A 15,591-nucleotide genomic window follows, 5' to 3' on the forward strand; every position below is an offset into this window, starting at 1 on the left:
TTTTTCGCTATGGGACTTGGAAACACGCATATTTTTTTCCTCTTTGGAGGAATTATGGTACTCTGCGCAGTTTTCCTCACCGAAGTAGAGTCGTCCGCTCTTTCTCGATCAGCGTACTTCCCCACTTTAACAAATAAGAAGCTTAAAGGTTTCGTTGTAAAACGGTTTGGGTCTCCTGGTCTAATCTGGTGTAGTCAGTCGTGTCTACAAAACGCCTGGTGTACCTCGACAAACTTCAAAAGTGCTCCTCAAACTTAAAGTCTGATGGCGGAGGAATTTGTGAGCTAAACAAGCACGATAGCTCTGTTATCAAAGAAAACGAACATTTACAGTTCGAACAAGGAGCCATTTTCTCAACTATTCTTCAGGTAATTAATTGCAAGGTTTGGATCAATATTAATGTTTTAAGCGATACCAAGACGAATCACCTGCAGGTAATCAATTCGTAATTTTAAGTGCAAATTTTCATTAATTTTTACAGTTTTTAAAACTCTTTCCTTTCTTCAGGAGAAAAATCCTGGTAATTGGGCTGATGTCTTCAGTGCAATCTTTCGTTTTTTTCGGAGAGCTCCAGGATTGATGAAGGGAATGTCGTAAATCATGGTTATTAAAAAAACAAATTTAATATTAAAAACTGAATTTTTGCGTAGATAGTTATAGTGCCAGACACGCAACCTTTATAACGACTAAAGAGTACGCGTTAGAAGGGGTAGCCGGTTTTATTCAATAGCCCTTTTTACAGTTCCCGGCGCCATATTGGATGTGTAACCGCGCAAACATGATAGCGAGGTTAGTGTTGAGTCGCGTTGCGAGTTCTAGTGAGAGTTTAGTGAAATGTGGTGGTGCTCTGTCCTTTTCATCGAGATATTTCGACAATGAACGATACTTTCCCTACGCAGGATATTCCTCCTTCTTCTTCGAAAGGAAGAGGAAGACACTGTGCCGCTTTTTGGTTGTGCTAATAGCTATTATGACACAACAGGCAATCCAACAGGTCTGCATTTCTTCTCGTTTGCGAATGACGTCCAGCAGCGAATCAGATGGTGCAATCTCCTTAAGCGCCAGCATGGAAAGGACGGATTCTTCATCACAAAATCAACTTCTTTGTGCTCAGAACATTTCAAAACAGAAGACATGCGAAAAAACGTGGGCAGGTCGCTGGAAATTGGTGAAAGGTTTATAATGTTTGTACGGTTGTTTTGTTGCTTGGATACCAAAAGAAAATGGAGCTTTGATTTTCGGTATTGTAGTGTTTATGCTGGGATTTTTTTCTTCTTATTAAAAAGTGACATTTATATCTCTTTGTGCACTGTGGTCTTATACGATATCTGTGAACTGAATGTAAAATTATAAAATTATAATGTAAAATTAAAATGTAAAATTAAAAATTTAATAAAATCATGAGTTTATTATTATATATATGGGCAAAACCATCTCGATTAAACTAGTCAGTACCGAAAAAACCACGGAAAATGCTTGCTTAAAGGGTCCCAGTAGTAACTGTGACAACTCAAGAAGAGTCATTTGAAGTTGAACAGGAATCATTTCACCAAGAAGTTGAAGCAGCTGTGTCAACTGTCAATGCTGCTTCATCTTCACCAGCCCTGCAACAATCAGGTGTTCTTAAGCTGCAACGAGAAATAGAGCTACTGCAAGTACAATTAGCTGACTTGAAAGAAAAACTAAGTGAAGTTGAAAACGAGGGGGATATTTATTGGCGTGCCAATTTTCAATTGACAAAATTAAAGATGATGAGTCTGCGGTTCTATTTTATACTGGATTCCCAAACTATGGAGCACTCATAAGCTTCTATAATTTTATTGAACCAATGCTGGCAAAGATGCAGTACTGAAGAGGAGAGAAATTGTCGAAAGAGAGTCAGCATACCAAACAGATGATAACAGAGGTAAGCCGGGGCCTTCAAGAAACTGTCATTCTTGGATGAATTTTTACTCATACTTATGAGACTAAAGGCTAGGTTATTTGTACAAGATCTTGCTGATAGATTTGGGATCAGCAAGAGCCTGGTGTCCAGAATCTGCATTACATGGATTAATCTTAACTATGTGGAACCGAAAGAACCTTTCCCATCTCCAGCACAAAAACTTGTTTACAAGAATATGCTGCAAGAGTTTGCTCAATATGCAACAACTAGGATTATTTTAGACAGTACAGAACTGTTTATTTTTTCTTCTGTGAATAATAATGTTAATTATTGTCAATAGGCTCTTCGAAATGTTATGTTTGAAGAATAGAATTTTGAAGCTCCTTCCCATAAAATATAGTTTAACTCGTGTTTTATTGTCATGCCAATCACTTCTCTTATTTACACAATGTACAATGGTACCTTATCTTGATTTTACAAGCCCAACATCATCTTTTTTCCCTGAGTACTATCAACATTAATATTAATATTTCTTAATGTAAGGAAAGATTACACCGAAATCAATTTGAGCATTAAATTTGAGCTGGTGAAGGTGAAGCAGCATTGACAGTTGACACAGGTGCTTCAACTTCTTGTTGAAATAATTCCTGTTCAACTTCAAATGACTCTCCTTCAGTTTTCACAGTTGCTACTGGGACCCTTTTAGCAGGCATTTTCCATAGATTTTTCGTTACTGACCAGTTAAATCGAGATGGTTCTGCCCATATATATAATAATTAAACTCATCATTTTATAAGTTTAAAATTTTACATTTTAATTCTACATTACAATTTTATAATTTTACATTCAGTTTACAGATATCGTATAAGACCACAGTACACAAAGAAATATAAATATCACCTTTTTAATGAGGAGAAAAAAAATCCCTCCCCAAAACAAAAATCCCAGCATAAACACTTCAATACCGAAAATCAAAGCAGGCATTTTCTTTCGGTATCCAAGCAACAAAACAACCGTACAAACATTATAAACCTTTCACCAATTTCCAGCGACCTGCCCACGTTTTTTCGCATGTCTTCTGTTTTGAAATGTTCTGAGCACAAAAAAAATTGATTTTGTGATGAAGAATCCGTCCTTTCCATGCTGGCGCTTAAGGAGATTGCACCATCTGACTCCTGCTGGAAGTCATTCGGAAACTAGAAGAAATGCAGACCTGTTGAATTGCCTGCTGTGTCATAATAGCTATTAGCACAACCAAAAAGCGGCACAGTGTCTTCCTCTTCCTTTCGAAGAAGAAGGAGGAATATCCTGCGTAGGGAAAGTATCGTTCATTGTCGAAATATCTCGATGAAAAGGACAGTGCAAAACCACATTTCACTAAACTCTCACTAGAACTCGCAACGCGACTCAACACTAACCTCGCTATCATGTTTGCGCGGTTACACATTCAATATGGCGCCGGGAACTGTAAAAAGGACTATTTTGAACCTTCTTTTTTTCCTAGTCCATTAACTCCCCTTTCCGTGAAAAGATCTCCACTCTGGTGCAATAAGTGAGCCCTAAAAACAAGCTGGAGGCACCGAACAAATATTTGTAACCTCGCCAGCCTTTAAGACCTTTTCGTGATAGCATCTGATAACATTTGTAAATTGCCAGTTTAGTATGAACGTTTCAAATTATTTTTCGCGAAAACGGAATGAATACTTTTCCCTCTAGCTAGCCCAGGATAATAACAAAAAGTAGAAGGAAAAATATCTCCTCGGATTTTGGTGATTGGTAAAATCGATTATCCAATTATGCAAATTTTTGTGAAGAATGTATAGTAAGAACCTGAGAACTGATGTTTGCCAGGAGAAGAACTGCTTTTTGAAAAAAGTTAAAAAGGTAAAATTTATCGAGATATTAGTTACATGTTGTCCCTAACGAAGGATACGAGATGGAGATTTTTTCGGAGCCATTAATGACTAATGGGTTTTTGCTTTTCTTTCATTTACATCAAAACAAAAAACAAAAACCAAGGCTGCAAATAACTAACGGGCAGGCGCCGGTCACGTTGTCCGGCCAAACATGTTTTAATTGCTCAGACACTACCCGTTTGTGGCCGGTCAAATTTTAACAGTCCGAACTCTTGCGAGAGTAGACCCAGATTGCACAGTAATCCTTTTACAACTAAAAAACAACTGAATCCAAGTCGGTCTGGCAATAAAAATTACAAGTCAATAATTTTACTACTCTTTACTGCAGAAGCAGCCTCACATTGAGTACGTGGAACGGTTACGCAAGATACAACCGCAATTGTCCGTTTTACTTTACATCTGGCAAAATCACTTATAATTAAATATTACACTCAGAGCCCTTTTTTTTTAAAGTTACAGTTGTGAATTTTTGTTTGAGTAAAAGAGTGGTCGGATTCTCCCGGATTTGGGCCTTTTGCTCGCTTTTTGCAATTTGCAACGAATGCCACTTGGAGTATTCTCGATGCAACAAGATTATTCTTCGTGAGGGTGCTTTCCGATCATTCAATCGATCAAACAATGAGTCATTTTATTTAAGAGTAAATGATGGTATCTAGCCAAAGGTAAAATCCTCTACTAACTGGGAACACTTAAATAAAGTAAATAAAATAACGGAAGACACGATGATTTGCGGTCGCGACAGGACTTGATGACATCGCGGAAATTTGCGACTGCCGGGAATTTCTCGACCACTACTTTGTCTACGTTTATATTGTTTTTTTATTCTTTTGGAAACATGACTGTGTTTCTTGTGATTAGCAAACAGTTAAAAATTAAGATTTCTTTGAACGAGTCGGTAAAGGACTGGACAAGATGTGCGGCAAACCAAGGATTTGTCCGGTCAGTACCCAATTTTGACCGGACATTGTCCGTTGACCGGCCGTTATTTGCAGCCCTGCAAACAAAAACAAACAAAAAAAAAACGCAGCACTGAACAGCTTGAGGTTTTATTGAATTGCATGTTATTGCATATGAGTAGGACAGGTTTGGACTCAGTGAAGTTTATAGAAGCCAGACCATTAATAAAATAACATACCTTATGATACCTTAATTTCGTTTGAAATTCCGCCACTACATGACATGTAGATGTTGACTATGTGCGTTCGCATCGAAACAAATTTTCATGCAGCCAGTGTTTGTTTTCGTCGCTGTTGCCAGTAAACGTGTAATCGAATGATCTTGTCTGAGCGTTATCACTTGGAGCTTCTAGAAGTTTTCTTTCAATAATTGGCAGGGACGAATGTAATGTTCAATTAAATTTGGCAATGGGGTAGGCTTGATATCCGCTGGTTGTTAGAGCTAGAGCTGGAGCGCAAACTCAAAAACACCGTAGTTGAGTAATGAAATTCCAGCGAATTATTTTTATCCACAGCGACAACAGAGACAAAATTTTGAAGCATGTTCATGTTCATCATATTCTTCTCATTTTTCAACCGCCTACTCCTTCTATTTAGGACTGCCGTCTAGCAGCCAGCACCTGTTTAAATGGTGGTGTGTGTTTTTATGACGAAAAAAGGGAAACCTATTCGTGCCAGTGCAAGGCCCCTTGGACTGGAGAAACATGTGCTGATCTGTGTAAGAAACAACTTAGAACAGTAGAATGAGGTCGTAATGTACTACCGTAACGGTAGAGCCGAAACTCGAGAGGTTTTCGGATTCTGTTGGATGTATACGCAAAAAGTGTAATGAACTTCGTTGGATGCTTAAAGAGATTTATTTCGATTCAAAACTGTCATTAGTTAGGCCATCTTAATTATATGTGATTAAAGGGGTGAGTTTCTAAAGAAACTGTGGTGACGCGTAGCTGGGAGTAACGAGGTAAATTTGGTTTTATCAACTGAGTTGATAAAGTAAATTGACCACCGTATAGAGTTCAAAGCTGACTTTTCGAGCGTTAGCCCTTCGTTAGAGGGGTTTGAGGATCGGTGGGTCATCGCTCTATGATGTACTGACTCCTTTTAACTTACGACCACTTGTGTTATCTTATACTCCCAAAAAGTTACTTGTGACAGCCATCCCTGCAAAAACAATGGAACTTGCACTGACGGAGTCAACGAATATAACTGTAGCTGTACGCCAGGATTTTACGGTACACAGTGTGAAAAGATCGAAGGCCTGTCTTGTTCAACAGGTTTGTAGAGACGTGTATCGTAGTTTTGATGATACATATGTCAGTATCAAACTGTGGAATTCAGAGTGCAAGCTTCCTTCTCCCAAAGAGAACTCCTCCTGGAAATGGAGGCTTCCGCATCAAAATTTTAGAGAGTTTTAGAAGAGACATTCTAGAACCGACTTATTAGCGAAAGGACGCTCTAAATTTGTTGTTTCAATGTCAATAATCCGGAAATTTCGCCGTAAGATCCATCCAATTTAAGGGTAGCTTTGCTATTTCAGTCAAACCGGAGTTGAGAAAAATCTGTTTTTTTGTTTCCTACAGCTTACCGAATGGTCTTTGGACAGCCTACCATTAGCAGTTACGCCAGCATGGCAAACGCCATCTTGTCTAATCTCTCGGAATTTACCTTGTGCCTTTTTGTCAAAATGAAGGATACAAATTTGGATGGTTACCAGTGCCTCTACAGTTACGCAACTAATGATGCACCTTATGGGAACGCCTTCTATGTTTTTCTGCATTCCCCAGGAATTACAATCGGTATAGATACCCCGGGAGACGAGTAAGTGATATAACAAACACGACAAAAACAAAAGAGTCTGTATTCGAGCTAAGTGGCCCATCCTGCCGGACTGTATCCGGGTTTTCTTAAAATAAAGCGACAAAGAATATTACTACTCCTCCCTGGATGGAATGCTAATCCCTGGAAAGGTTGTTCCCCCCCGCATTTAATTTGGTTTCCCTGACAACGCGCCAGTACCTGTTTATACGGTGGGTGGGGAGGGACAGTGTGAGACCAGACAAAGTGTTTCGCCCAAGGGGGCTACCTGCTGGAATAGACTCCCCAAAGACCTTAAAGAAATAGTGAATTATGGTAATTTTAAGAAGAGACTTGTAAATATGCTTTTAACGTAAAATTGATTTATCTTTATTTCCCTTGTAGTTAATTTCATTAGTTATTACATTTCATTCCTTTGTCTTATCTTGTAATTTTAGTATATCGTGGCTGAAAAGCCCTGTAAAGGGAGCTTCACTAAATGTATGTATGTATGTATGTATGTATGTATGTATGTAACACAGCACAATGACCCTATAGAACTTCACAGATAGAAGAGAACCGAAAATAACCGAAATGAATGGCGAATTACAAAAGAAGAAAACATGCAATTTACGTTAAGTGATCTTAAAGTGCTACTGAAACGAAATTTTCGTATCTGAAATATTTGTTCTAACCTGTAGTTTTGAATATGCTGATCATCATGCGATAATTTGCTTTGGCCAAAATGGAGCGAAAGATATCTTTTTTAACCGTTCAAATCATAGTTAGTAGAGGGGACTGGTTAGGAAACCCGGAAAACTTCAAAGGATAGGCCTATTGTTTGAGTTTTGATGTTGAACCATACCATCACGTGACCCTGACCGTACACACATTTCAAACAAAATGGCGGACGACCATAACAATTTTGTATTTGGAGGAGATTTAGAAGCAATCCTTGATGCTTTAGAGGCCGACGAAGACATAGAAGAGGAATTTATGGAAGCTGTAGATGATGTGAGTATAGAACATGTATTCTATCGTTCCTATGAACTTGTTTGAGTCAATTCAAGACGCTTAAACTTCGGGTCTAGCTGCTTTCGAGTGTAATCGAATATCTTTAGTATATCATGTAGCAGATGAGGTATTTATTCTCCCTTCTAGATTCACTGCCTTTTTTAATAGTAAATTTCATTATTTAATTGTTAGATAGTGGCAAGTTTCATAGAATGATCACAATATTTCAGAACTTGGGTGAACGCACTGACTTGACTCTAACCATGATGTTGTTGTTTTTGTTCAGGTAGAAAAGATCGAAGTTGTTTGCGAACTTTGTGGTAAAAAGTGCAAAAGCAAGCGTGGTCTGAAACGACATAAGACAATGAAACACAAGGAATTAATCGAGGAACCAGTTGTCCAAAACTCAGTGGAAACTTCCGTCGGAGAAACAATCAGAGCTGCAGACAAATCGCTAACAACAGATGACCTGGTAGTTATGGTTGAACAAGTGAAGTTAAAACTCTCTAATACCATGGTCTATCAAGAAAATATTAGAGAAGAGTTAAGGGCATATACTTTCGTAAGGCCTAGAGAAGATTCGAAAGAACTTGGAGTTTTAAAAGAAGCCTACGATGGATTGCTGAAAAATGGGAATCATGAAAAGTTTTACAGCAAGTACTACTCACAAATTCCCTTACATGCTGTCAAGTATTTTCCAGGGCTGTCAAGAAATGCAGCAACATTGCTGTGCACTAAGCTTGCTGATAGAATGGTGTCATTCAGTAGAGAAAAGTTATTGTCTACTGTAAAGGGAAATCAGGTTAAGTTATCTTTACCTGAGAAAGAATTGGCTGGTCTGCAATGTCTAGGAGGCTATGTTTTACATAATCTGCACAACAAAATAGCAAAATCAAAGAAAAGTGAACTTTCTGAGAGCCAGCAAGCCATGTCCTTTTTAAAAGCAGGAAAAGCAGTCAACCAAACTGAAAAAATCTCTCTAACTTTGACAGCATCTTTGGATCGTGGAGGTTTATGGACTATTTCAGGTGATGCTCAGAAAATTTTCTTGAGAACAGAGCATTATTTTAGAGTTAATACTTCGAATACTGGATTACAAAGCATCAACATAGCTGAAATAGTGGATAAATGTTTTCATGATGAGGAAATCCTATCTAGTTGTGACTCATTATTATACAACTCTCGACTGAAAGTAGATAAGAAGGTTGTAAAGGATGTTCTCCATAGCATTTTAGGCTTATATTTAAGGGTTCGATCATTCTCTTTTGCTAAAGACATAATTCAAAAACATGAGATAAAGACAAAGCAGAACAAGGCAAAAGGCCTCAGAAAGGAAATTAAGAGGAGTACCCAAGAACAGGACATGCCAAGAGGTCCTTGAGAATATACAAAATACTCCCCACCCTTGTTTAGATTAGAAAGATTAGAAATGGTTTTTCATTTAAGAAAACTATTTAATGTTATTTTCAAATACTTCTGATACTTACATTTTCACATTGCCAATGACAAGTAATTCATAGCACAATTTCAATTCTAAATTGATATTAAATATTTCATTCTTGAACAAAACTATACCTGTTTTGTAATGTCTCTTAAGAATCTTGTCTATGTTATATTTCTGAATTATTATTCCTAAGATAAGACAGTTTTCAATTTAACCTATGAAAGAAAAAGAACTTTTCTTGCCCTGATGCAACATAACCGAATGAATTTTCACAGGATTACTAGAATCCAGGTGATCTTTCTAGTGCTGGTATTTTTGTTTAGTTTTCACAATTTGCAAAATAATTTTTTTCAGGCTCAAGAGCACAGAACATGGCAACTGAGAATAAAAGTCATTCAAGGAAATGACATAATTTTTCCCTTATTTCATTTTAAATAGACACTGGACAGGAATAGTGCTAGAAGATTCTGTGTTCTATACTTTTGAACTTGAAATTTTTTTGAAATTGATTGTATCTGGCATTGGTGAATGATAGTGAACCAATGGAAATCAGTCATGTGATTTAAAGTACTCTATTATGTTACTGTTTCTGCGATCATAGTTAGTAGAGGGGGTTCCCTCTACTAACTATGCTGCAATAAACAACAACAAAACAATCCAGTGATATAATCCTGACGTTTATACCTTATATAAAATATTGATTGAATACTGTAGAGTTCATTCTTCCTTTTTATCTTTCTGCTGGGTAATGGGTCATGTGTCACTTGCTCCCATGCTCTTTTCTTTTCCTTTCTTCCTCTGGTATTGCCACTCTGAACTGCAACTGCCCTTTGGATTCTAATTGTGTTGGCATTGTAACCAAAGGTCTTGATATCAGGGTTGTCATTTCTTCTGCCAAGTTTTCTCTGGTTGCCAAAGTACTCCTCTATTGGATCTTGGCAAAACCTTTCATATATCTGCTACAACTTCCAGAACCAGAGTAGTGCAAACAGTTTCTGGTTGTCTTTATTAGATGAGGTGCATCTGAAAAGAAGTAGACAAACCGATGGGGAGCAAATAAATTAATAGTGCGATAACACACATCTTTACCTGCATCCCCATCCAATGGTTCATGCAGGCGATAAAATCTTCTGTTAGGAGATGCCCCATCAGATGTTGCTGCAATCACCCACAAATTGCAGGTAGTCTCTAATATGAAAACAGCATCCCAGAAGAGAGGCATCAACTGCACAGCTGTCACACCAGAGGTTGAAAAATGTGCAAGGCAGAACTTTAGCTCTGTACAGACACCTCATACCAAGAAGGCCAAAGCATGAGTTACAATCTGGTCAACCTTTTGCAGGGTGGCAAAGTTAACATCTGGATCACCAAGATCTGTGTATCCAATAAGGTCTCCAGAAACTTTGTCGAAAACCAGGTTGGCCATCACCTTCATCTCATCAAACATGAGTACTACGTATCTTTGAACATCAAAATATGATGAAGTCATACTTATTAGTTCCTTTACCACTTCTTCCTGGAAGCCCCTTTCTGGCTTAATACAGTTTCTGTAGTCTCTTAGTCTGCGTTGGCTTGGAAGAACAAGTACTTTGCTGTTGCACAATTCCTCATAGCAAGATGGAGACTTGGCAGCAAGTGATAGGCAAAACCGAATCAACACGGGGTGATATCTCACACCAGATGGGCTACTAGAAAACAGTTTTTGCTGCTGTTGCCAAAATAATCTCATGAATGGTGTCATTTTATCACTGGATTGTCCAAGAATTGTGGTGAAGTCATTACTTAAAGCATGATCTATTTCAATGCTGCACTTAGAGATTTCTTTCCTCATACTGTTCAGTTCTTGCTCCAGCTCTGCACATTTCAATCGCTGCTGTTGAAGAGATAATTTTAATCTCTCTGGTGCTGTTTTACTTACAGGGGCATTGAGCTTTGCAGGTACAGATAGTCTTCTTGTCTTGATTTCTTTTTGCTTCTGGTATGAAGAAAGATAACTTTCACATTGGTTGCATCTTTCTGTTTCTTTACACATCAATAAACACTCATTAGATCTCCAATATTCTTCGTGTGGAAACATCTGATGATTGTCCATTGCTAAAGGGTCTACTTGTATAGGTATCACATGGTGAACTGGAATACTTGACATCTGACTTCCACTACAAGGTAATTTGGATATATCAACAAAGTTGAAATGGTAAATTGGCCACCGTAATGATTACAAAAGCTGACGTTTCGAGCGTTAGCCCTTCGTCGGAGCGAATAGAGGAATTGTGGGTTGTGTGTGCTTTTAAAGGCAGAAAATGGAGCTATGTTATTGGTGGGTGCATGGCAACGAGAAAAATTCCACTAATTTATTCATGTTTTTCTCGTTGCCATGCACCCACCAATAACGTAGCTCCATTTTCTGCCTTTAAAAGCACACACAACCCACAATTCCTCTATTCGCTCCGACGAAGGGCTAACGCTCGAAACGTCAGCTTTTGTAATCATTACGGTGGCCAATTTACCATTTCAACTTTGTTGATATATCCAAATTATTTCGTTACTCCCACCGACGCAGCCCCAAACAGTTTCTTTCGAAACTAGCAGCCTTTTTCCACTACAAGGGCTTCCTATTCCAGCACAAAGAGAGTAGCTGTCCATTTCCTTCACAATGTTACTGACTGGGACATTCAGCGATCTTAGATGCTTGATGTAAATATCGTGAGTTTCTGGAAGAAAGCACCCAAATACCTTGATTGTGAACCCCAGGCTGTCGTCAACAATAAGTTCCTATTCTGGGAGAAGAAGGTTGTCTTTCATCTTTGTAATGACCAGTCTATCCTTGGATGTCTGAATATTCCACTCGTTGAGGCTCTTTAAACTTGGTACTCTCTTGCACAAATCGGCAAAGGTTTTATAAAAAGCTGATTTCACAGGTTTCGCGCTTTCTGTAGTTACCACGCTTCGAGCAGGTCGAGGTACAGGTTTATTCGTTTCGTGGCTTCGCTTCGGCATGTTTAATAATGGCAGCGCTCCAAATCGTGGTTTTTTCTTGATCATCTTTTCGGATTGAACTATAGAGAAAGACAGAAGGTCATTTTAGTTATTCCACGTTGGAAAAATATAACATAAATGAGGGTACAAGTGAATATGCCCACTTCAAAGTGACATAGTTCGACACTCAAGGAACGTAAAAAAAAAAAAATCAACTTTACTTACATATTTCAACATCTTGAGGGTGAAAGTGCTTTTCGCAGGTGTATATAGTATCGTTTTGGATCTTTTTTCGGAATACTGCATCAACTGTTCATGTCTTGGTAATCTCGCTGAGCCAAGCATCTCTCCATTTACGATGGCCCTCGTCTTTCGGTGCAGGCAGTTTCCAGATACCAACACCTTTCGTCCTTCTTGAGGTTCCACAACCAAAAACCGAACAGTTATCTCCCGGTATGATGATTTATAAATAGTCAAACTACATATCTCTTGGAAATTCTTGATTAAACTACGTTTGAAGCATAAAATACTTTAAAATTTGTCCTTGATAAAGTCACGCTTCTCGAGAGACAGCCGCCATCTTGAAAGCGTGTGCACGGTCATAACCACGTGATCACACTAAAACCATAACAATAAGTTACCCCTTTGAAGTTTTCCGGTTTTCCTAACCTTTCCCCTCTACTAACTATGTTCAAATCAAAAATTTTACACAAAACCATGTCCGGGCCCTGGTACCGAGCGAAATGGGTTGATGACGTCCCTGGTTGTGTTCACTCCGATAGCGTGGTTTATTTCACTCACTGTTTGTTTCTATGCGTGGGCGAAGGAGATGGCAGATATTGAAGTTTTGTCAAGTGAATCTTCTTCTGAACGAAGCGAAGTTGTCTCCAGTAGCGAAGACGAAGATGGTGGCGTAAAATGGGGTTGACAGGCTTACACGACTCCCAAGCGTGTGTTTAGAGTAGCCTATTCAAAGTTTAGCCCTCACGAGTATGTCTTTGAGCGACCGCCCTCTTTTGTAAGATACGAGCGGCGGATTTTTGTATAGTTCGCTCAGTAGTGGTTGTGTTTCTATTAAATGCCAGTTTTTTATGAGAATTTGCGTTATGTGTGGCACTGAGTACGCACATCAGGGATTGCGTCTTTTTCGAATCGTTCGCCTTAGTAGATGTACAGCTATTTTTTTGACTGTTTCGATCGTTAAGTTGTCTTGATTGCTTTCAGCTTGCGTCACGCGCGCTGATTCGATCGTACTACAGTTCTTAGTGTTCAGTGTTCCAGCCGTTTTGGTTCGTTTTCTTTTCTTTATTTCGGTATTAAAACAACCGATTTCACGTTCATAGAAGCACATGATCGCCTTTAGTGTTTCTTGCTCCGCGTTGTTAAGGATTTGCTTTATCTCATTTTTGAAATCCTCGTCTGCTCTTATTTTAGCCCTCGCCCTATATTGTAGGGATTCTGGGCATGTTCTGCGAGGCATTTGGTACAGAGGGATTTGGGTTCTGTCCTGGTGTACCGGTTCACAGGGGAATTACCATTGTTCTTTCTTTGTTTAGGAGTCATTGGTTAGCTGTTGTGTATTATTAGGTCTTTTGTATCGGCTCTTGTGAACCGGTACACGAGGACAGAACCGGGATTTGTTCGTTATCCTCAGACTTGCCGAGTAGATCATCTTCAGTGGCGGTGTCGTATGAGGCTTCCATGTTTTCTTTATTCTCTGAATGCCATTGCTTTGGCTCGGGGCGTTTAGTAGCCCATCTACCGTTACAATGTCTTTCCACATTTTCTGTAGATGGTCAAGCAAGACCACGGTTTCGATCCTAATCTTGTGGATCTCGTCAGTTTCCGATTAACTAAATAGACTGGTAGAGATTCGTTCTCGGTATCAGTCGGGAATTTTGCTCCCTATCCGGGCGAACCTCTCGCAGATAGCCAAGATGCTGATGTGGCCGCCGATGAATAAGACGAGGATGGCATTTTTCCCGAAATCCTCTTTATCGGCCTCCCAACATGCAAGCCACACTCCATGCTTTTTACCCTTCTTTCACAGAAGTACACAACCAGTGACGTCACAGGGCTGTTTTGGCCGCGCCAAGATGGCTGCCAATTTTGATCTCAGCCGGTCAACTTCGAATGGTTAAAAATGTACTTTCCGCTATGCGTTGGCCCAAAAAAAGTACACAGCGTTTGCAAATAACGTTCAAACTCTATTATATTGCAAAAATCTCGGATATGAAAATTACGTTTCAGTAGCACTTTAACATTCACCATCTCCCATTCCAGCATCTCACACGACGTTAGCAACATGTACATGTATTGTCGATACCGGTTCTATATCTGGCACTATATGAAACTAATTGTATACCCACGGCCGGCCATCAGTTACCTATGGCTAGGTGGAGTCAACCAGTATATTGAATATAGCTGAACCCCCAATCTTGATACCACATTAAATTCGACAGCAATCGGTCAAGAAACGAGTTTCTAACTAAAGATGTTTTTTAACATTGTTTTGTTTATGTTCATTCCATGTCTAAGTGAGATAGACACCGGATTCAGGATTAATGACACTAGGTGGCATCACATTTGTGTAACCTGGAAAAACACAAAAGGCTACTGGCAGTTTTATTTGGATGGACAACTCCGAAGCAATGGAACAGGCTTGAAGGAAAATCATCACATTCCAGCCGGTGGAACAGTTGTCATTGGACAAGACCAAGATAACGTCGGAGGAGGCTTTAGTTCAAAGGATAGCTTTGGGCCGGGTGAGGTAACAGAAGTCAATCTTTGGAGCAGGGTCCTTTCAGGGGGTGAGATTGCAGCCCAGAAGGCAAACTGTCACATAACACAAGCGGGCCTTAATCTCTGGTGAGAACAGTTTAAAGACAAGGTTTATGGTGTGAAAATAGTCGAGTCTTGAGAGTGATAGGATTTTCGACACCGTCAACTTGTTGTCAAAGAATTATCTATCACAGAAAAAGACCCATCATCTAAGAAGGAACACCTAACCACTAAGCAACATGCACAATACAAGTACAACAGCTTTGAATATATGTAAGACGGAGTACAAGAATTGTTATTATACAGATAACAGCCCTTTTTTAACCAGTTCCGTAGAATGTTCGATAGATTTCGCTGTTCTATTTTCACTTGCTACAGAGTATTACTGACTGGTATTTCAGCCCCACCCTTATGAATGATTTGAATTTATTTAAGTTTAATCTCACCAGAGAAACCTGAAAGATAAAGAAGCACCAAATTCATAAGTTGTGCTATGTCACAAATAAAAGTAATAACAATAATAATAATAATGACTTTATTACTGTGTCAATTACATCTAGCAGTAGGGAATCCCTAATGCTAATCGGGGACTCCTAATAAGAACTATCTAAAATGAATATAAAATCGAAATAGAAACAAAAGATAAATAAGTAAACATTGTTCTGAGTGAAATTTACAAATGATATACTGAAAAATCCGGTAGGAAAAATTGTAATTATGAATTGCAAAGATTGCAGCCACTACATCCATCTAAGATGTTACTCAAAGCAAGCCTGCTCATTTGGAGTCTTGACCTGCTTGAGACTGCAGGGGCGGATCCAGTAA

The 15,591-nt window shown here is 38.9% G+C and overlaps 1 protein-coding gene and 1 pseudogene across 4 annotated transcripts; one reads left to right on the forward strand and one right to left on the reverse strand.

Annotated features, from left to right (window-relative positions):
- The first annotated feature begins 264 nt into the window (after positions 1-264).
- On the forward strand, positions 265-9,134 carry LOC148732947 (uncharacterized). 3 transcript variants are annotated; one of them, XM_088756691.1, is made up of 5 exons: positions 265-368; positions 4,130-5,475; positions 5,900-6,031; positions 6,338-7,565; positions 7,852-9,134. In XM_088756691.1, the coding sequence occupies exons 4-5, from the start codon at positions 7,455-7,457 to the stop codon at positions 8,944-8,946; spliced, it is 1,206 nt and encodes a 401-aa protein (XP_088612817.1). In that variant the 5' UTR covers positions 265-368; positions 4,130-5,475; positions 5,900-6,031; positions 6,338-7,454; the 3' UTR covers positions 8,947-9,134. The 3 variants fall into 3 exon arrangements, with proteins under 3 accessions (XP_088612817.1, XP_088612816.1, XP_088612818.1); XM_088756690.1 differs by lacking the exon at positions 265-368 and having other exon boundaries at positions 4,010-5,475; XM_088756692.1 differs by lacking the exons at positions 265-368; positions 4,130-5,475; positions 5,900-6,031 and having other exon boundaries at positions 7,487-7,565; positions 7,856-9,134.
- On the reverse strand, positions 8,999-12,442 carry LOC148732948 (uncharacterized; annotated as a pseudogene). The gene is made up of 3 exons (XR_016000359.1): positions 12,211-12,442; positions 11,613-12,065; positions 8,999-11,139 (listed from the first exon to the last, which is right to left on the reverse strand). The product of XR_016000359.1 is annotated as an uncharacterized LOC148732948 (transcript).
- Positions 12,443-15,591: the final 3,149 nt, after the last annotated feature.

This window comes from Stylophora pistillata, chromosome 4 (assembly GCF_964205215.1).
Source record: "Stylophora pistillata chromosome 4, jaStyPist1.2, whole genome shotgun sequence".
In the NCBI taxonomy this organism is placed as follows: domain Eukaryota; kingdom Metazoa; phylum Cnidaria; class Anthozoa; order Scleractinia; family Pocilloporidae; genus Stylophora; species Stylophora pistillata.